The sequence below is a fragment of the Electrona antarctica genome, assembly GCF_951216825.1.
Source record: "Electrona antarctica genome assembly, chromosome: 21".
Taxonomy (NCBI): Eukaryota; Metazoa; Chordata; class Actinopteri; order Myctophiformes; family Myctophidae; genus Electrona; species Electrona antarctica.
This window is the reverse complement of record NC_136802.1, coordinates 14,138,232-14,161,036: the sequence shown is the minus strand read 5'-3', so window position 1 is coordinate 14,161,036 and position 22,805 is coordinate 14,138,232. Positions and strand designations below refer to the sequence as shown.

At 43.2% G+C, this 22,805-nt stretch overlaps 2 protein-coding genes across 2 annotated transcripts; one reads left to right on the top strand and one right to left on the bottom strand.

Annotated features, from left to right (window-relative positions):
• Positions 1–317: 317 nt before the first annotated feature.
• On the top strand, positions 318–14,750 carry LOC306914162 (uncharacterized protein). The gene is made up of 8 exons (XM_079491106.1): positions 318–426; positions 2,791–2,900; positions 3,726–3,810; positions 4,434–4,629; positions 6,035–7,116; positions 9,937–10,748; positions 11,063–11,260; positions 13,873–14,750. Exons 1-8 carry the CDS (start codon positions 335–337, stop codon positions 14,106–14,108), a joined length of 2,811 nt encoding a protein of 936 aa, XP_079347232.1. The 5' UTR covers positions 318–334; the 3' UTR covers positions 14,109–14,750.
• Positions 14,751–18,932: 4,182 nt separating this feature from the next.
• LOC306913846 (butyrophilin subfamily 2 member A2-like) lies at positions 18,933–22,063 on the bottom strand (the record flags this gene model as incomplete). The annotated part of the gene is made up of 4 exons (XM_079490656.1): positions 21,905–22,063; positions 20,138–20,192; positions 19,603–19,956; positions 18,933–19,276 (listed from the first exon to the last, which is right to left on the bottom strand). Exons 2-4 carry the CDS (start codon positions 20,190–20,192, stop codon positions 18,933–18,935), a joined length of 753 nt encoding a protein of 250 aa, XP_079346782.1. The 5' UTR covers positions 21,905–22,063.
• Positions 22,064–22,805: the final 742 nt, after the last annotated feature.

Sequence of the window (22,805 nt, the reverse complement as noted above, 5' to 3'; positions counted from 1 at the left end):
CCTTTGAAATCCAAGGCACACAGATTGTTGCCCTTTTTTTACAGTCATAATTCTTTATTATAAATGTACCCCATTTTATACCAATAGATAGATTATAACCCCCGAGGAGTGTGCGCATGCGCACCGTGCACTCGACAGACTTTAAACTATGCTGCCTCGCACGGCGGTGTCGCGCGGCCGAAAAACAGCAGATCTGCAAGCTCACCGCGGGGCGACTTCGCGACGCGACGCGAGCTTGTGGGTCTGCTGTTTTTCGATGCGCGCGACACCGCGGCGCCGACGAAGCATGAATCCGGGCTTTCACAGGAGCGCGAGAGGTAGGGAAGCTGCCCTAATGGCGGAGAACGTTCGGTCTCCTTTTGACTACCGGGAGCCACCGACCCTCGACAGCGACGGGGATGGGAGCAAACCGCCGCCGCCGCGGGGGTGAGAAACCACAGCCGTCTAAAGCCCCGCGTCCACGTTAAAAAAAACTGCCGTTTGATGTGTTCCGTCTTTGAAAACGCGAGGCAGAGTTAAATAAATGCGAGCTGAGTGTGCAGGCAGACAGACGCACGCGCCACGAGCGTGCACGTTTGTTTAGTTCCAGCATTTTCTTCCCCTCATTTTTTTACATTTGTCTTTATTCGCGTGCATGATTTTACGTGAGGAGGAATGGAATGGAAATGCTATTAAATAATGAAAAATTGAATAATAAATGAAGTGGCTTTTCTGCACCAGCTGCTGCGTTTTGACATGTCTGCATCTCTCTTCTCCCCAACCGCCTCACTGGTGGCTGTTCTGGTGTTTTGGTGCTGTTTTGTTGTGAGGGAAATCATTCTATCTAATAGCATGGCTAAAGGGAAGCTAACTGGCTACCGTAGTTGTGGTTTTAGCATAATATGTCCAGCACCCATGCAGCAGCACTGTGGCACAGCATAATAAAGACGTTATAAATGCAGCGACGTCGCGTGTTCAACACTCAATGCTCATGGAAAAAGATACATCTCGTGTCAGATCTGCTGCTCACATTTCCATTTTCTGCTATGGCTGTTGATGAAGTATGCACCCCGTCTGCACACACATGCTACGTCTGTCTGTCTGTTCGGTTATTTCAGTTGGCTCCTGGTTGTTTGGTTGTCCAGTAAACAAAGTTGCTGACCGTGGACTAAAATGACTGCTTCCCAAAACAGTCTCGCTGCCTGGCAGGGGAGGCTGCAGTGAGTGTGTGAATGGATGACTGACTGAGGAGGATTCATTTAATGTATACACAACTCAGATTCTGCACATGATCATCACCAGTGTATGGACTGGGTGTCACTGGTCAGTGTAGCACAGCAGCAATATATCATTATTGTTGCAATATAAAAAGATCATAATGATAATTCAATTTAACAAAAGGTCAGTCGAGTTTTTCTGGTTTCATGCTATGGTCAATTGGGTTTGGTTTTGTCTGACCCTAAAACACAAATCAATTCGCCATTCTTTTGAACAAATTGCCTTGAAACATTCATGCAAATGATTAGGTACAATTGTCTGCAGTTTCCTTCATTATCAATTGCTTATAAGCAATGTATAATGAACTTTGATCAATATGTACTACTGTTCTCTGTTGAGCAGTCTTACCCCGCAAGCCGCAAGGCATCTATATTCTATACTGATGTGTTGCATTAGCTATCGCATGCAAAATGTTTTTGAAGCTGTTTTCATAACTTGTCGTGCATGTTTACTATTAGCCCTTTTTGGTAAATGAGCCTCAAATTGTTGAGTAGTGAATCTTAATAATAATCACAACTGAAGGGGAATGTGACCTGGTCTAATACGTTTGAGAACCACTGGTCACCAGCAGTGGTTCTCAAATGTATTAATTTCAAGGACAACCATAACTCTGAGACTGTACACATGGAACCAGATGGACCAGACCAGTAACGGTCCATTTGGTTCAATTCAATTTGTACACTGACTCTCAGAGTTACAGACCTCTAATGGTCAATTTGGAACCCCTGCAAGGTACTTTGAGGGTCCCTGCCCTGGCCCCACTTTGAGAACCACGGCATTACACCAACTAGAGGTGCATCTCATCAAGGGATTGCAATTGCCTGGGAAGATATCTGTTCATGTGGATGTGATGTGGATGAGAATCTGTGAACCCCACAATCGGGAATCTTAGGCGGTGTAGAAATACTGCACTCTTCCCCATACAGCGCTCCATGTACGGTTCTGACTAAAGGGTTAAGGAGGGGGTTTTTTCCCTCCCGTTGTGCGAAGTAGAGATGTAAAAGAGTTGTCTTTTTCATTTCTGTATTGCAATGACAGGGTCTGTCAACACATTACTGTGCAAACACTAAAAGCATAGATATTAATTTAATTCTGTCGAATTGCAATCAATCTCCCACATACAGTAATGTTTAACTTTGTTTGTACTGAAATTGATATATGCCGTACAGAAAAAGTGCAAGGCATTTTCCACTGTGCAGTGCATTTTCAACCAGTGTCATCAAAACCTTAGCCAGTTTACATTAGAAAAGACTTACAGAGAACACTATAATAGGCCTAAGCATTTTGACTATCTTGTTGGTAAAACAATGACACATAAATATATATACTTTTGAGAGATAAAAGGATTTTTTTGGCGAACAAGTTGCAGGCTTTTGCAGGTAATCCATTGTGTGGTGCTGTTTCTATGAATTGCTTTGAGAAATCAATTATAGTTTTGCCAGATGTTAAGGATGATTCAAGAAATGGATCTGAAAGCAACAGAGGAAAACTGTAAAAACACATTGTGCTGAATGACATCTTGTGTTTTTGTAGGCGTGTGTGTGGGAGAAAAAGGAAAGGAACACCTGTGAAGGTGTGTGACCGAGCTTATGTTACAGAGGATGAAGAGGAGGAGAGTATGTCAGAACACAGCTACAGTCCTGGTATTAAGACACACGCATTCAAATACACATACATACACACACATTTCTTCTGCTAGGGCTGGGCAGGCAATACTAGTGTGGGGTGTAACGATATTGGTTCATTATGGCGATACGATTCAATGATTTAAAATCGATACAGTAACTATTTAGCAAAGAAATTAAATCTGTGAGAAACATAAGTAAACACAGTGATTATCTGGCAAATACATAGACATTACATTTGAACACATACTGTATGGACAAACGCGTAATGTACCTTGACAGGAACACAGAGAATACACACATTTATAGATAGACCGAGTGTAGCGATATTGAATGGAAAAGTAATTAAATACCCTTTTCTTTTTTCTTCTTAAAATTGCATTTGCATTGCAAAATGATACGATACAAAGTCGATGTTGCTGTTTACATTTTGATATACTTCAATTCTTGAAATTAAAATAGATTTTTCAATACATTTACTATATCGTTACACCTCTACTGTATATCAATATTTTATCGATATTGTGTGATAGGAGACTAGATATCACATTACAGTAAAGTGATGTTTTTCAATTCTGAATTACCTGACTATGAAAGTACCAATAGTCATCCCTGCAGTACTGTTGAAGTATTTGATGAAAAATACTAAATATCGCAGTTAAACATGTGTACAAATATACCCTAAAAGAACCTTGATATTAAACAATTGAGTGGAGGAACAACATTGAGGAGTTCTTCCTCAATCTTGATATATTAATGTAATCTGAATCTCATGACAAGCAAGCATAATGTTCAAATGTAATGCAGTATGTACAAGTTTTAACCTGTTACAACCTTGACAAGGTGATGGCCAGTACCCAGAGGGTGCAGAAGATCGTCTACCTCCACCCGGTAGTCCTTACTATCTGGCCGACCCTTCCCAACTCTGGTAAGGAAGCCGTCACAAACTCTATTGGACCCTGTTGACTGACTGCCACCATGGCAGTTTGGAAACAGTGTTGTTTTCGGCAGCAAATTTTGATTTTAGTTTTAGTCATAGTTTCTCTTCAATAGTTTTAATTCAGTTTCAGTCACATTTTAGTCACCTGGAATGTTTTAGCGTTAGTCTAGTTTTAGTCGACTAAATATCATAAGATTTTAGTCGAATAAATTTACAGTTGATTTAGTCGACTGCCGTCGTAATGACTGTTTTTACACTTGCTGAAAATAGCTGATTTCCAAGCTCACAATGCGTTGCAGCGGGACGCTTTGTGAGCTTGTAGATCGGCTATTTTCAGCACGCAACCAAGTGTAAAATGACTTATACTGGATCTCTTGTCCACTATAGTCCCTTCCTAACATTTTAGTCTAGTTTTTATTTGTTGACGAAATTGTCAGTATATTTAGTCTTAGTTTTAGTCATCATAGCTTAGTTTTCATTTATTTTCCATTCAGTTTTCGTCAGTTAAAAAAGGTAGTCGACGAACATTTTTCGTCTTAGTTTTAGTCGACGAAATCACTGTTTGGACAGTGAGGATGAATTATGAGCTAAGCTTGGTGTTTATTTCTCAGTGTGCCGGAGCTGGGTGAGGAGGGGGCCAGCGGTGTCAGAGGGCCTGTGCTCTTCCACCCGCCACCCAACTGTCGGATCAGAGAGGTGCATTGTGGGAGCCAGGTACGACTGGTTGTCATAGCGATCCGTGACATCGCCAAAGGGGAGGAGATCACCGTGGACTACAGCCTGACAGACTGGGGAGAAAATGCCATGGTGTGGTGCCTATATATATATATATATATATTTTTTACTCTTTTCAGAACCACTTTTTTGTTTAAAATGTGGCTTAATATGTACATCAGGAATGCAGACTCACTCCCCATCTTCCACTGCATTGTGAAATCCTTATTTCCTTGCGCCTATATTTAGATAGATGCTAGGTATTTCATCCAGATGTTATGTTGTTTTAGATCAATCTAGCACATATTCTGGTCACATTTTTACAATTAATTGTTTTCTTAGCACTCACCATTTACCGTTTGCCGTACACTATTGATGGGGTCATGCCATCTTTCACTTTCTAAGTCGCTCTGGATAAGATTGTCTGATAAATGCCTAAATTGTGCATACGTATAGGATGTACTGTAGTCTGTAAGCAAGGTTTTCCGTTAGCCGGTATAAATCGTCCATTGACCAATGAACATTTTAATTGACCGTTAAATGGCCACAGTGGCCTGCTGGGAAATGCTATGTTATTAACGTAACAGTATAAAACAAAACAAGCTGATGTAGGTTACTGTGTATTAACGTGAACAATACGTAAAACCCCAACAGTGTCACGATACACAATATTACAATTATTATCTTTTTCATGTTGGTTTTTAGGGTTATTTTTCAAGTCACTTAACAGTACAACCACCTACATTGTCCTACAAGGTACGAAAAACTAAAAGGAAAAGGAGTAACAGACCATTTAGACATTGTTCTAAAAAAGTATAAATTAAAGTATAGAACTGCAAATCATAGAATGTGCCTTCAGTGTATCACGATATATACGACATCTCTGACATCTCTCTGACATCTCTGAAACGGCATATCGTCTCGACCCAACCCTACTCCTGACTTTTATTCTGTGATAATGTTGAATGATGTGTAATGATCCGTTGGGTGGTTTACTCAGTAAACCACCCAACGGATCATTACTTTACTGCACATGCACAAATCTGCAAACACGCACGTGACGTTTATAAAATCTTGGCTGATACATTTATTCTTTGGCCGATAAGATATAAGCTATATATAATCTTGCCTGCCACGGTGGCCGGGCCAACAATAGCCTAGTGGAAAGTTTGTAGGTGGTGCTAACCATAGAGGCTCTGGGGCGTGTGTATCTCGAGAGGAGGCAAGCTTTTGCGGAAGCATAGCGGACATTCAGTAGGCCAATCAGACCTGTAAAGGCAATGTAAATGTTTGTTTTCTCATGCCAATAAAGCATAAAATAAAGATTGTATCGATAAGTCCCGGAAACGACACGCTGTGATTGGCCAGTAGACTTGAGCCACGTGCCGCACTTGACTTCCTCCTTATGCTGGACACACATGGCCAAAGATTTTTTTTTATATATATGTCTATGGTGCTAACTGGGTCTATTCTTCTTTGCAATCTGCTTCCTTACAAGGAGGAAGAGGCTGGCCCACATCCTTTGTCACTCTCTGTCTCTGATTACCTCACACCCTCCTGGTCGCTGTCCCCCTCCTCCTCCCCACTCACCCACTCCGAACCCAGCGACTCAGACCGCGAGGAGGACGAAGAGGAGGAGGACGACGATGACGACGATGATGATGAAGAGGAGGATATGGAAGAGATGAGGGGCCGGATGCTTCGGCGCCGCAAGAAACGCAAGATAGCAGCTGCTGTCACTTCAAAGAAGAAGACAACAGCTGCTTCCTCCAGGGGACCCGGGCGCCCGTGCTCTTCCTTTTCCCGCCCAACAGCTGTTGCGCCCGCCGCTAGATCGCAGTCTCAGCCTCCGGCTAGTGCCCTGGCACCCCCGACGACCAACATTAACAACAACATCAACATCAATATTGGCAGCTCCGGTGGGGCCACAGTGAGCCGGCGGCAGCACTGCCCATACTGCGGGCGCCACTACCGTTCACTGGCACGCCACCTGGAGAAGCACCATGCCAACCAGCCTGAGGTCAGAACGGCGATGGAGCTGGCGCACCTCCACACCCACAACTCCTCCAACGGCGGCGCTTCGCACCCCCACCCCTCGCCCTCCTCCACTTCTTCTACTACCGCTCACAGTCACTCCTTCGCCGTCCCTCAGCCCTCGTCCTCCTCCAACCCGGCCCCGGCCCCTCTCTTCTCCAGGGAGCGAGAGGCGCCGGTAACACGTTCGAACCCTGGTGCCGTGTCGTTCTCTCTAAATCTCTCCCCGCCACCCTCGGCTCAGCCGCCCGCCGCCAAGAAGCCGTGCCTGTCCCCGACTGCATCAAAGCGGCACACGGCACCCGTGGCGCCGCGGGTGAAGAGTCCGTCGCCCCCTCCTCCACCACCCACGCTCAGGAGGGGTCGTAGGTTGAAGAGGGAGAAGCAGGAGGAGCAGCAGCAAAAGGTGGAGGAGTGCTCCAAGAGTAAAGAAGAGCTGGTTCCTCCTCCAACCCCTGAGCCGGACGTGGACCCAGAGGAAGAGCTGGAGTTGAGTGCAGAAGGGGAGGACGATGCTCCTGAGGAGAAGAACGGCGAGATCGTAAAGTAGGCTGGAAAATAATAATAATTTGACATTCTATGTTGGGTTTTTATACCAAAGCCACAGGAAAATACATGTTTCAGATTGGCTGTCAGGTGTCTTATTAACTCTATCTCTACCGCTAGCAGCATAAAACCCCAGTTCCCAGTGCCAGCATACGCGTTCACTTTAAAAGACAGAGTTTGCTCGCCCCCCCTACACACTCGCTACATACACTCGCTACACATTGGAACAAGCACACATTGTTTACCTTTCGTCAGAAGCTTTTACATGCGGCAGCGTCGCGGTACAAAGGCACAAACTAAATCTGAAATGTGGATGGCAGAAAATCCACCAAGGACAGCGATCCTGGAGTCCGACTTATGGAGGTTTGAAAATCCTCCTTTCAACTGGTTTGCACTATGATTATATTTGCAATCCCATAGTTGGGGCGTTGCTATAGGAACCGGACCAATGTTAAAAGCTTCCGTAGGCCACAACCATTATATAGACGGAGTATACGTTGGGGTATGTATATATACAGACCTGGGATATGACGCACCTAGCGTTGACGTCCGTATATATACATACCTGGAAAAAAATAGTTAATATTGATATCAGGACACCTCAAACATAGTCCTGGTAAACAGTTTAATCAGTGCTCATATTAAACTGTTTATTATCGTTGTTATGGTTACATGCAAACTCTATCAGCTATTTGTTAGACTAGAAAGTGTTGCCAAGACAACACAGCTCTTTTTTTTGCGGTTTTCCTCAAATTAAAGTTAAAAGAAAAGAGAGCAGCACACTCATGAATTGCTCCGATACCATTTATTTACCACAGAGTAACCCTCAGCAGAGCAATTTGTGACACTCTCTTTTAATGACTTGACCGCTTTTGTTCAGAACCTTACAAAGTCACTGGGTGTGCACCGTCCCTCAGTTTACAATCTGTGAAAGTATGTGGAGCATAGACCTTAATCAGACCGTGGTCAGCACACACATTCAAACAGAAAGGTCCTATCTGATTGTATGTTGGTGAGTTTAACGACGTCAAACTCACCAACATTGCAGCTCTACCGAAAGCTTGAATATCTGCAAAGTGTTTGTTTCATGAAAATCCACCATAGACATGCTATGAGCTACTTTCTGTCACGAAATTCCTTGCAGGTGATTATTTTTCTAAGTAAAGCAACGTCCTGCTGCTCTCCTGCATTACGTGCAAATTCAAAACGGGTGGTACGCATGGGCCGCTGAGTGATATCCAACCTCACACTGAGAAACTTTCAAAGCACTTCCAAACTCCAACACAAAATAATCACCTGCAAGTTATTTTTTTGACAGAAAGTAGCTCATAACATGTCTGTACTGTAGATTTTTATGAAATAAACACTTTGCAGATTGAGGATAATTCAAGGTTTTCGTACAGCTGCAATGTTGGTGTGTTTGACGTCGTTTAATAATTAATAATAAATAATAATAATAAATTGCCGCTAGTTGCCACCCTTCCATTAACTTAATGGTAAGATGGCCGCGGTCTGCATAAGGTCTATTATCGCTTACTTCTAGATCAGGCGTCGGCAAGTAAGGCTGGCCTTGGATCTTAACCCATTTTGGGCGGGAACCCCTTTTGGTGTTAGCATTATGTTATGTTTTAGCTATTGAAAAATAGCAGATCTACAAGCTCATAGCGCGCCACCGAGTGGCGCGCTACGAGCTTGTAGGTCTGCTATTTTTGAAAAATCGAAGAACGACTGACATAGAAACATAGCTTTTTCAGAAAACTCAGGATGTAGAAGACATTTTTAGAATCTGATCTCAGGTCAGAATGGGTTAAGTTGTGACAGACCAGAAGATTTGTGTATAACCGCATACTGATAGAACGTCCTGTGCAATCAATTGTTGCAGGTGCAGATGGAAATGCTATAATCATTTTGAATCCGTGATGGTTGCATTTAAAACGTAATCTAGTTCATTATAAACTAAAGTGAAAAAGAATGTTTTATTTGGAGGCAGACAGTCATATTACCTTTCGAACAGGGAACAGGAGCTCATTCATAGAACGGGAGCTCTTTTATTGTAGAAGGTATATTCATACATATGTTTAACCCATTTTGACCTGAGATCAGATTCTAAAATGTCTTCTACATCCTGACAGTTTTCTGAAAAAGCTATGTTTCTATGTCAGTCGTTCTTCGATTTTTCAAAAATAGCAGACCTACAAGCTCGTAGCGCGCCACTCGGTGGCGCGCTATGAGCTTGTAGATCTGCTATTTTTCAATAGCTAAAGCATAACATAATGCTAACACCAAAAGGGGTTCCCGCCCAAAATGGGTTAAGACATGTTTAAGACAACATATGCCTTATGCAAGAGAAGCGTTTCATTCAAAAGTCTAAATGTGTGAAAACAGAGCATTCAAATAAGAATGGGAAAAGAACTTCCTGCCTGGTTTCATAAATGCTAAACCGTTGTCTTATTTATCTGTCCACATCTAACCTTACATTGATTTCACTATGGTGGGTTCACTATGAGAAGATTATCTATTTGGCCAAGAGGTGCACGCACATCCACAAATTTCGACGGGTGCAGGATCCAAAAGAATAACTAAGAAGGAGATCCGCACACCGTTTTAAAAGCTCCCAAAACAATTTATTGACAACAGAGTGGAAAACATTTCGGCCTCAGGGGCCTTCATCAGGTATACCTGACGATATTATTTACACTAATTGTCGCCTGTTGCCGACTGGAATCGTGGATAATGTCCTTCTGTAATGCTCATTTTGAATAAAGTCTTCTCTCTCTCTCTCTCTCTCTCTCTCTCTCTCTCTCCCACCTTTATCTGCAGCGCTCAACGACATCACACGTCGCCTCTTCTGTCCTCTCTCTCCTGTTTGGTACTCTACCTCCGCCACCAGCAGCACTCTGCCTTCCTCTCCTTGACTCGCTCCCCCCATTCTGCGGAGGCGTGGCGGCTGCTCTGCCACTCCAGCCTCTCCTTGCTCATCCTGTACAATCGTCACCGCGAGTGCGAGGTAGCCAAGCTCTCTATCCAGGACTACCGCAACCGCACCACGGCACCGGCGAACTCCACTACCAGCTCCCCGACCGGTTTGGAGGCTCTCCTCTCGCCCTTTGAGCGCCAGGTCCTCTGCCACCTCCCCCGGGCTGGGCTTCTGGGCAAGCGCGGGCGCCTCCAGCCCCTCATTTTGCCACCTCACTGCGAGTCCTGCCTGGAATTGCTTCTCCAGACCAGCCCCAACGTGGGCGTGGACCCAGAAAGCCCCTACGTCTTCTCCCGGCCCTACCACTCACCCGCCACACCGCTTCGGGGCACCGACCTGCTACGCAATTTGGCACGGACCAGTGGCGCCAAGAACCCTGGGGGGCTGACGGCGACGAGGGTCCGTCGCCAGGTGGCCATCTTGACCCAGCTGCTGCTTCTGGAGGAGGGGGAGGGCCAGGGACCGCCGGGCGCCGCCGCCGCCAAGCGCCTGGAGGAGTTCCTGGAGCGCGAGTACCATGTTACGCAGAACTGCTCCACTGTGGGCCGGGACCCGTCACTGATGGGTCGTGTGGGCCGCGTGGTGCTCTATGGAGAAAAAGAGGGTGTGCTTTTCAGAGGCATGAGTCTGCAGCACATCTGTCTAGAGCTGGATGGTAAGATGCAATGTTGCATCTCTGTTTTAAAGACAGTATTGTATAAAAAAGTGCATCTTGAGTGGGAAGTGAAATTTTCTGGAGGGGGGCTTTATCAAATGAATTGCCATAGTCGGGTGTATTGCTTCTGTGTGCGTGCAGCGTTTTATGTCACTGTCACTTACATGATTTAAATGCAACTTTTCACAAGCTGTGAAATAAATCTGTTGACTGAGATCCAATGCAATATCACAGAGTGAGCTTGTTTTGTAGCATTTGTTAAAAGTCACCTCAGTTTGATCTGAACTTCACTTGTTGTTATGGCTGTCCTGCAGTGATGTCGGGCAACTCTGGAGAGTCCTTCTCAGATGACTCAGAGGTGGACGGAGAGAAGGAGGAGGTTAAGGAGAAAGCGAAGGTGGTGGTGGTGAAAAAGAAGGGACCAGGCCGCCCACCACGGAGGAAGAGGGGTCCCGCCGCTTCATCCACCACTCCACCAGTGGTCCATAAGAGACGGGTTCAACCCAAATCAGGTTAACAAAATTAATGTTGTCTTTTAATGTATGTCCCATGCACTCTAGGAGCTCACATGCACTTACAAGAAACAACCATACTAGTTTGTTATGTCTGGTGTCCGGTTGTTATGTCTGGTGTCAGTTGGTAGAGCATGATTTTCAAACTATGGGACATGAGTGACCCAAAGGGTGGTCGCAGGAAGGTGGTGTTTTGCGTGTTTTTGCAGATCCATTTGGCTTTTTTTACCCTCTCAGAGTAAAAATAGCAAAATTGGCGCTGCCTGGAAGAGTCCAAAGCAACGAAAATAAGCCAATCTGCAATCTTAGTTAACAAACAGCGTTTATTTCACGGTTTGCGACGTCAACGGGCTACTCTCAGTCAGACACAAAACTGGACCTGTAGCTACAGCTGCTTGGCCGGGATGAAGGAAAAACACATGGTGGGCAAACCAAAAAAATAATTTAAGAGCTGTATAAGAAACGTATGATGATTAGTGATTGATTAACACTTCCGTTGCTTTGTAGTGATATATTGTAGCGTTTTAGTGCTCCGAGCTGGAGTCGACCCCCGTTTTCTTTTCAGTAGACCAGGAGGCAACAAGGTGTCACGAAACTGTGCGAACTGTCTCGCATGGGGGTGTGGGGGGGAGGGGCGGGGAGGTGGGGGGGAGAGAGAGGCAGTGTTTTGGTGCTGCGCTACAATATTATTTATTCGTTTCATTGATAAGATAGGCTTACAAATCTGCAGGAATCACTGCTTTATGTTCATTTTCTAATACATATTTGCATATAAGGCCAACAATGTATGCGTTTATTTTAAAATATTTATTGCGGCCGTTTTAAAAGGCCGCCGCGAGGAGCTAAACATGAGAATTAAAGAGACACTTTGTATGACGCGCACGGAATGAATTCAGGTCCACTCCAGCCGTAAGTTTGACCATTTTTTTGATCACCACACATAAAAAGGTTCAACAGTTCCCAGGCTTTAACTATGCCTATAAACGTGGATGTAAAGGTGATAAAATGTCCATCTCCCACGCTCACCTCCTCTCTCTGTTCAACTTCCCTCACTCCAAGTGACAGGTAAACGCCATGAAAGTTAGAGTGGCAGCGGCCCAGCCCCAGTGAACACGCCCACCACCTGTGCAGTGCCCATTAAAGTGACATACCTTACGACGTCAATCATAATAGCACATTAGACTAGGCATACAAATCACCTTATGGCTCCTACAATATTCTTTATTAGGGTAAAAGTAATGAAAATATTAACGATTAATCGATTAATTGATCCTATTAACGATTAATCGATGATTCTGACCCATACGTATTCTTTATTTCCACTTTGAAATTGCCCTATGAATTAAAGTGTAGGGTCGCCATAAATGTTCCACCTTAAAGGACCACTTCACCACTTTTCAACTTCTCTTCCTAAAATTGGTCCTGACTAATGTTCATGATAAAACACCACCATTCTTTCCTACTCAGTCTGTGTCTCATAGGAGGGCTGTGGGCAGTTCAGAAACCGTCTTCCATTGACATCATCGATGGGGAATACAAGCTAATAGAAACTGCAGTCTTTCTAGTCCTGAAAAGTTGCAATGCAAAAATGGAAGCCATCGTTCTCACGATAATGAAAATCTAAACATTTTTGTAAAAAAAAATTGTTTAAAAAGAAATCTGCCTAATGATGATGTCACTGGAAGACGGTTTCTGAACTGCCCACAGCCCTCCTATGAGACACAGACTGAGTAGAAAAAAATCATGCCATTTTATCATGATTATTAGTGAGGACCAATTATATGAAGACAGGTTGAAAAGTGGTGAAGTGGTCCTTTAAGATGGGGTCGTCACATTAAAAACGTTTGAGAACCCCTGTGGTAGAGCTCTCAACTTTGGACCACAGGCACCACCAACTCTGCGTATGAGAAGCACTGATTGATTGTGGGAAGTACTAGGAGCTGTTGGGTGTGGCACATCACCTTAGCAATCCATCTTCCATGGGTTTAGCGCATTGTAATAGGGATAGACTTGCGTGTTCTCGGCTGATATCGCCAATAAACATCCCGACCTACTTACTTACAAACGTAAGTAGCAGTGCTCGAGTCAGCTCTCAATTCAAAGCATCTTAACATGCATGCGATTTATCGGGGCTGCAGGTTTTCAGTAAGTCACTATTTACACTTTTTTGGTTTGTACCGTATATGCATATATTATATTTTATTGTTTTGTGAAGCACATTGACTTTCATTTGTATGAAATGTGCTGTATAAATTCAGCTTCCTAGTATTTCAATAGAGCACATACAGTTAAAAAGGAAGAGGAGATCCGAACACAAATGTAAGGCCAACATGTTTCGACCAGTTAAGGTCTTCATCAGGGCGAGAACTGCAGAGCACATACAATACAGTATTCTACATCTCCCACGCAGGCTCTCAAGTGTCGGCCATATTCACAAAAATGTCTGTCATGTGAATATGCACCGACAATGACCTTCTGTACTAGGTGAATACAAATAAATCAAATGTACACCGTACGTACCAGAAAACCAGCAGACATACTAGTTGTACTTGTACATCCGACCGTTGTAGTGTTTCGGCTAACGTTCCACCACTCCTCTCCTTGTCCTCCAGGGAAGCGCGGTGTGCTGAAGCGCCCCTGGTCGGAGGCAGAGCGCGTTGCTGTGGAAACCCACCTGAAGAGGAACCTTGTGGAGCTGCGAGTCCCCGCCAAGGCCGACTGCGAGCGATGCCTGGAACTCTGCCCCCTGCTGGTCAGCAACCATCGTGACTGGCGGTCTATCAAGTTCTACGTCCACAACCGCATCCAACTGCTGAAGAAGCAGGGGAGAAGGGAGAGCGCCTCCTAGACGGACGGAGGTGAGCGAACGAAATGGAAGATGGCAACTCATTACCGAATTGTACAAACATACATTTTTATTTTTTTTCTACAAGTGACTTTTTTGTATTCATGGATGCAGTATGTGGAACTAGGCATGCTATCGATCCGGCCACCGTGGTTGTGTGAGATTTGTCACAGGCGGGATGCTCGGATTGAGGAATAACGGGTCTGTGATGTCGTCTATGACTGTTTTCCTTGTTGTTGTTTTGTAAAGCGGTTGGACTTGGACTTAACAGAAAGTGGGAGTGTGGGCCGGGACGTGGCGAAGACTCTTAACTGTTGTTTCTCCACTGAAAGGCTGATGACCAAACATAAATGTGTAAAGCTACAGTATGGAGGAAGAAACCAATGGTTGTGATGCTTAAAACCCCCTGTAGAGTTAGCCTACCCGTCTTACGGACTGAGACACCTCTGAACTGTACAGTTTGTGTTTGATATTTGACTGGCGTCGTGCCACCAACACATGGCTATCATAATAAATGAACTGACAAGTGTATTCAAGTGTATTCTTCAAAGTATTGGACCATGATGCACCTGTGAAGTGGTTCCTGCATACCTCTGTACCACAATCGTAGTTAAACTTGTATGTATTAAAGCACGCATACTTGAATTTGTTTATCATGTATTTTTTGTATTCTTTTACTTCAGAATCAACATATGGTCTTATTATTCAGTGTAAATACTTACTAATCAATGAAACGTATACAGTAGTTGTTACAGAGTCGGTCTTGTGCTATGGTGTATATACTGTAAATACTACCTGTACTTATTAAAGTGTATGACATTTTGCCGTGTTTTCTTAAACAGGTTGTAAAGTGAAGTTTTACATTGTGAACACAGAATGACAAAGAAAATAGAAATCATGAATAAATGCAGAAAATCTCAAGATTATTGATCGCAGTTTATTATAGCTGATGACAAATGCAAAGTCCACTCACAATTTGGGTTTTTGTTATTCACAATTGTTCACTTACAGTACATACTTGATATATGTTAAAAACAAAACCATAAGAAATACTAGTTAAGAGCTGGCTTACAGCATGTAGACAAAACAATGAACTAATTAAGCCCTTGCTGACAATATTCAGACTAGGAATCGCTGACCGTGGTTCCCAACCTTGTATGACTGCCTTGACGGGTCCCCCTTTGACCAAGGAAACACAACTATCAACAGATGTCAGGTTCATAGCTTTTAGTAAATGTTTTTTCCCTTTACGTATTTGAAAAAATAACATATCAATTACATTGACATTAAAAAAAATGTTTTGCAAAATAGTAAAAAAGGCAAAGAAGTTTAGGGATAAGGGGTTTAGCGGTGACGAAAATGGGAGCCCATAATATGCGTGCACACTCGACACCAGATGGACAGAAGCAGAGTGACTATTGTATAGAGCTGCATACATCAATGGAAGTACAATGGCAGTGAAAAACTAAGTTATAAGAAGTTAAAAATCAGACAGCTGCCAGACATGAGCATTGAGTGTCTATACTTTTCCTGCCTACCTGTGAGCTCTCCAGCCGAGCACAGGCACAGCTGCTGACTTTGAGCCGCTTGGACCTAACTATGGCTTGGACCAGCAGAGCTTTTGCTGGACCACAACTTGCTTGCTTATTTATGAGTTTGGCGTTGTGACCTAGATTAGAATACAGACACTCAAGGTTTACCTATGTACCTGTTTAGAGATCATTACAGATGTTTAAAATACGGAACAATTCACATGAAATCCGACAAATATTATTGCCAGAAGTTTAGTCAGTCAAGAAATTGTGCATCTGTACCTGCACTGAAGTTGTGAGCTTGTAGATCGGCTATTTTTGGCAAAGACATTTGGTGTAGACAGAAAAACGTCCAACTCAGGTCTGTAAGACCAGCAGGTTTAATAGTCATCTGGGAATAAATGTCCTACCAAGAATTACTACTAACATATCCCACATTGGTTTCTATTCAACCACCCTAGGGGAATTTTTGACAGCTGCTGAAAGTTGGAGTACCATCAACAACCATTATAAGGCAAAATGTTCTAAATTTCATTATGCTGTAAGTAGCATGTGACATGTCAAAATAGAGGGGTTTCATGATTCTGAATCCATTCCAAGCATTAGTTTTGCACGAAAAACACTCCTTGGGCTAAAAAACAGCCATAGCCGTCATCACAAATGTGCTGACCTCCCAAATGAAGTCAGCACATGGAAAGTGGCTATGGCCAAATTTAGCCCAAGGAGTATTTTTTCTAAACTAATGCTTGTTATGTGTTCAGAATCATGAAAACCCCCTAGTCTGGCCATAGACCCCCTAGTTTGGCCATAGCCACTTGCCCAAATGTGCCTAAATGTGCTGACCTCATCACATTTGTGATGACGGCTATGGCCGTTTTTAGCCCAAGGAGTGTTTTTCGTGCAAAACTAATGTTCGGAATGGATTCAGAATCATGAAAACCCCCTAGTTTGACATGTCACATTCTACTTAAAGCATGATGAAATTTTGCCTTATAATGGTTGTTGATGTACCCCAACTTTCAGCAGCTGTCAAACATTCCCCTAGGGTGGTTGAATAGAAAACAATGTGTGATATGTTTGTACTTAGTAGAAACCTTGGTAAAGAAAATTCTTGGTAAGAAATGTATTCCCAGATTTGACATTATTCTGATAATATTCCCTGACTAAAAAGAGGTTCAGCCTCTGATCCTGTTCCTTCAGTCTTATTTTGATGTACAATTCTCAGTGGGGAAATGTCACCTTTCCCAGGATTGAAAAAAGGAACAACTTCTTCTGTGAAATTAGTTACTAGTGTGACGATATGTGTTTGGGATTTGACATCATAAAAGGAAAGCTCTCCCATGTCGTAGTTCAAGTATACACCAAGTATCTCTGGCCTAGATGTGACAGGAAGTACTGTTGCAGGTTGTGTGTTAACCGAGATTTCATCTCCCTTTGAGGATAAGAACAGGAAGCCATCAGAGGCAGAGGGAACGCTCTGGAGTGGGACATTGTCTAGCATTGGTTTGACACGTGCCACGCTGACATTTGCCACACCTATCCACCAGGATTTCTTGACATCTGTATTTTCCATAACCAAACAAACCTCCCAGTAGCCCTGCTGACCAGAAGAGAAGCCAGGTGTTCCATGTATAGATGTCAGCAGAGTAACCTCCTCACCGGGAAGGAGATCCTTTAGATCTGCATTATCTTTCACAATCACTCCAGCTCTTATTTTGAGATATTCATTGCCTGTGTCGACAAGTGTGACATTCACTGTTGAAAAGAGACAGGAACGTTAGGGTGAAAAGAATAAACCACGTCCAAAACTAGTGCAATAATTAAAGCTACCATCTGTAGATTTTATGTTTTATCATCTCCCTCTCTCAGTGAAGAGAGGTAATTGCAATTATGTGATGATGATGTGCACCATCTGCTTCAAATTATTGACATTGTCAACCGTTGTGTCTGCTAGACAAAAGGGTCTAACTTTCTCAATGGAAGAGTAGGTAGACCACCTCCGCAACCTTTGCAGTTGTGCTACTTAGATTGATATAACATACTCTACCATACAGATTGGTTAAAATAATGTTGTATTCACTAAACTAAGACCTGGGGTGTAGCTTTAATAGTATTGATTGATTGATTGATTGATTGATTGACTGACTGATTGATTGAAATATTTATTAACAGTTTGCAGAATTACAGTACATTTCAAGCACAACTGAATTGATGTAAAATATGCCAGCAATTACTGAACAAATTACCTTGATGTGTGGTGACCTGTTGTATGTTCAGGTATGGAGTGTCTGTAAGAGAGAAAACAAAAGTAAAATCTACACTGAACTCTAAAGAGCTTTGCAGAGTGCAGACAGATAATATTAACAATTTTCCAGCAGCTGTAGCCTTTCTGAAAACAAGCTAAGTAGCCTACTGTTAGAACTAGTTTGTTGTTGTATAAATCAAATGGCTGATAATACACATAATATCATAAGAATTATTAGAATGATAGAATGACTGTGTATGTCTCTCTACCATTGTTAGTTCCTGAAATAGAGGGTATGTGTGTGACATCATCATCATACTCTGAAGTTATGCGGGAACGCCTACTGAGTGTCAAAAAACTACTTTTTGGCCTTGACAGCCCATACAACTAAACAGAAAGGTCCTATCTGATTGCATTAAACTCACTCTGGCACTCACTTTGCCACTCGATTTGGCACTCACTTTATGCATGCACACAGTTACCCTCTATATAAAGCACAGATTATTAACTATTAGACACATACACAGTATTACGCACACTATACTGTTATAGAATGTAGGCTAACTTGACATTACTCACATAACTATACTTACATATTAATACACTCTTAAGAGCTGTATGTTCTTGAGCCGTACCTGTAAGAGAGAAAACAACTCAAATTTAAATCTATGCAGCACTCTTAAAAGCTTTGTAGACACATTTCCCAGATACAATACAGTATATATCATTATTTTTAATAAAAAATAAAATATCCCTACCGTTTTCAGGATCATAGGATCTTAGGATCATAGGATCATAGGATCTCTTCTCTAAACCCCAACATGCAAACATAGAAGTTGATCAATGGTATTATCATGTCATGGTGCATATTTCAATCCAAATCAATCAACAGTCTTACCTCTATTGGAGTTGAAGTGCTTCACAGCTAGTATGGCCATACTGACTAGAAAAGCCAAGAGGGTCAGGATAAACACTACCTTCCATCCAGTGGTCGAACCTCCAGTCCCTGAATAGAACAAAACTACTGTTTATTGCAAATTACAACATATTTCACGCATACTTGAACAGTACACAGGTGTACTCAGCAGCCTCAAAAAACACATTCTCCAATTCACCTGGGTGCATTTGCAGGTCCATAATTCCCTGCCTCTCCTCCTCTTTAGACAAGGCTACAGAGCAAGTGACCCTGGAAGGAGTGGAGAGGAGTATCCAGCTGTGAACAGACACCAGACCACTGGTGTCAATTCTATGGACTATGCCTTTTGCATCCAGAGTCTGATCCTGATTGGACCACTGCAACGTAGGCTTTGGATACCAGCCTTCAGATTCACAGCTCACATTCCCGGAGCCATCTCCTTTCCACATTACTGACAGGAGAGGAGAGGTGCCCATTGCTACAAACAAGGAACAATCATAGAGCAAGAAAGGATTATTACTATACTATACGTTGTTGAAATGACAATTAAATTTAGCATGTGTATGTACAGTATATGACATGTGAATATATGTATGAACGTATGTCTACACATTTCTACTTAGGTTTTATGTTTGTTGTTGTATGGAAATTGACCATATGATATAATTTTGACATTGACAATAAAGTCTTGAATCTTGATGAATGGAAACTTGTATTCAATATGGGGGAGAGATGTCCAAAGGTGATTTATAATAACCTGTTTAATAATGCTGGTGTTGACCTACTATCTTTAAATCGACTTACCCGTCACATTGAGATTGACATTGGCTTTGTCATAGCTCTGATCACTGCTCACATAACAGGTGTACACCCCTGCATCCTCCAGCGTGGCATTTACCAGTTTCAGGGACACATCACCTGCCCTCAGCCCGTCTGACTTAGCGTCTCGCAAGCCAAATGAGGCACGACCCTTCTGGGACCCTGGCACAAGTTTTCTCTCCCTGTAAAACAACATAGGGGAGTCGAACTGGTCACCACGATACCAGCGTACCTCCAGGCCCTCTGCGTCCTTTGCTGGGGTGAGCCAGCATGGTAAATGGGCTGTGTGCCCGAGAGGCATTATGACTGGGGCTCCGGGGACCACAACTGTGAAGGTTTCTGAAATTCACATGGAAAACACCAATTGTCATATATTTTGACTTCATACTGTAGGCTATTATATATAAAGGTGGTTAGCTCAGTGGTTCTCAAGACAAGAGTCAAACTTTTTCATAAATGTTTAAACATTTTCACAATTTTTTGCCACACCTTCAGCTTCACAGGATCGAAGCGCCCTTACCAGAAGCTGCAATAGAGCACGCACAGAGAACAGCAACAAGATACAGCTTCACCATCTGCATAGAAACATAGGAATTAGTAACCTAATGATAATAACCATGCATAACACATTTTAAATTGTACACCTCTATGAAGGTTGTTCATTACTTGTTTTGCAGATTCTGTGGAACCTAGCATTCCACTGTCTGGCGCACGCACACGCGCACACGCACACGCACACGCACACACACACACACACACACACACACACACACACACACACACACACACACACACACACACACACAGGGGGAGAGAGAGAGTGAGAGAGAGAGAGAGAGAGAGAGAGAAAGAGGGGGGAATACCAGAGAGGATGAGATATGGGCGCGTTCGGAAATACCTCACCGGAGCGCACTCGCTTATTGTCTCCACCAGGCCGAAGGCATGGGGAGAGAGTATGTTTTGCACTCCGTCCGTGTGTGTGTCCGTCCGTCTGTTACCAGCTAATATCCGGCACCGTTAACCCGGTCGATGCCAAACTTTGCGCACACACTCCCTGGATGCCAACGATAAACCACTGCCCCACATTTTCCAGAACGGCCTGTTATAGCGCCACCATGAGGCAGCTTTTCACATTTTTTACCTAAAACTGCGTGAAACGTTGCATGCACACTCCCTAGAGGCCAAGGACAAACCTTTGACCTGCATTTTCCGCATCTGCCTTTTATAGCTCCACCAGGAGGCCGACTTTTGTAAAACACATTTTTGGATATTACTCCTCCAGATTCTGTCCAAATCGTTACACAGTATCTCTGTGGTCATGTCCTCAAGTCGGATGTGTCCGATATTTCATATTCCATCCTAATTGGCTATAATTGGCTTTCACAGTTTGCAAGATTGCCCCGTTTTGAACAAAAGCCTCAAATCATGAACGCAGCATGCAACTTACGTGAAATCTTTCACACATTTTCTTACTAGGCTGAGGAATATATCCCACCCTTTTCATATTGGCCTGTTATAGCGCCACCAAAAAACCACAAAAAATGATCTGCTATGTGAACTGTTGTTTATGTGTACTTGTCTCATTGTTTAATGTACGTCTATGCTGCAACCCAATTTGCCCTTCGGGGACACTAAATAAACTTGAACCTTGAACCAACAGGTTGATTTTTGCAAAACACATTTTTGGAACAAAATGCCTCAAATCATCCAATTGCCATCAAAGGCGTATGAAGAAATGGCACCCTTTTCACATTGGCCTATTATAGCGCCACCAGGAGGCCACAACCCGACCTGCCCTGGTGGAGACCTGTGCCCCGAGGGGCACTTTTTCTAGTTAGTTTTGAATTGCACAGTGCGCTCAGTGCGCTATTTCCCAATAAACAACAATATTTGGCTTTGCGGGCGGCCGCGTGCAAATGAAAATGACATTGGATGCAGAAAAATATTAGAATATATCCGTAAGATTTGTAGCAGGATATTCGGTTCTACATTAAGCACACATTAGCAGCTATTGATCCTTGGTGGTTTCGGGAATAGGGGCCGGGCTATATACAAGAATGCGATGATATCCGGACCTGCTCTACATCAAAAACATAATGTAAGTTTTTAATAACCAAGTTTTGAACTACTCAAAAATAAATAAATAAAGATGACTGAACTTTCACTTCACTTGTAGGATATAGTAGGCCTACATAGTAGGAGTCTGACTTAATCATGATTGCTTTTAGTCACTTGAGTAAGTAGGCTAGTCCACGTGGTTGACGAAAGGGAAAGCGGTCTACTATACCTTTTGTTTCGCAGTGATTTCCAAATGTGACGGATCACGTTATACGTGTTGCAGTGTCCTCTATTCGCACTCTGACTAGATGCTTATTTGGAGTCTCCGTTATCGTAGGTAATTCACGAATGCCAAAAGCACGAATGAATATGTATTGATATCCCTTGGCTTCAGTATCCCGAATGAATGACCTTCCCGAATTTCCAGGCGTCCCCTCATAAAATTTATACTTTCAGTTTCAATATTGCGGTGGCATATTTGTGGCCACACAGACGGACCGGGAGGGACAGACAGTGTAATGATGATGCACACATAACAACGTTCGGACAAATCGGACACGTAGGCCTACGTGTATAAACTTGCACGGTATATTTATTATATCGTAAACAGAGTGAATTAATCATGTATGTTATTCTTTTACACTTTTATTTGTTAGTTAGTGGATGTCTGCTCGATTTCGTACACAGGGGGGCGCTCTAAGAGCGAGCCTAATCTAAATAAACCGAGCAAGAGAGCAGGAAGTGTTTATAAATAGTGTAGCCTATATTATTCCCTCACGTGAGTGAGTGAGTGAGTGAGTGAGTGAGTGGTCTTGTCAAGTTTATCATCTGAAGCATTTTGCGTCGCAGACTTGCATCTCTGCAGTTTCGTGTTCTGTGCTCCAGCAGTGTGGTGGTGTAGGATTAGGATATAGGGTTGCTTACTGTGTGTGAGGTCTTTGCAGAGGAAAGTCAGTCTCTCTCAACAACAACATGGTGATCTAGACTCATTCCGACTTATTGTCTCCACCAGGCCGAAGGCATGGGGAGAGAGTATGTTTTGCACTCCGTCCGTGTGTGTGTGTGTCCGTGTGTCCTTCCGTCCGTCCGTTACCAGCTAATCTCCGGCACCGTTAACCCGGTCGATGGCA

Coding starts and splice junctions, on each gene's coding strand:
- LOC306914162 (XM_079491106.1), top strand. CDS start 335: ATGGCGGAGAACGTTCGGTCTCCTTTTGACTACCGGGAGCCACCGACC. Junction 4,630..6,034: donor ACTGGGGAGAAAATGCCATG/GTGTGGTGCCTA, acceptor CTTCCTTACAAG/GAGGAAGAGGCTGGCCCACA. Junction 11,261..13,872: donor ACGGGTTCAACCCAAATCAG/GTTAACAAAATT, acceptor CTTGTCCTCCAG/GGAAGCGCGGTGTGCTGAAG.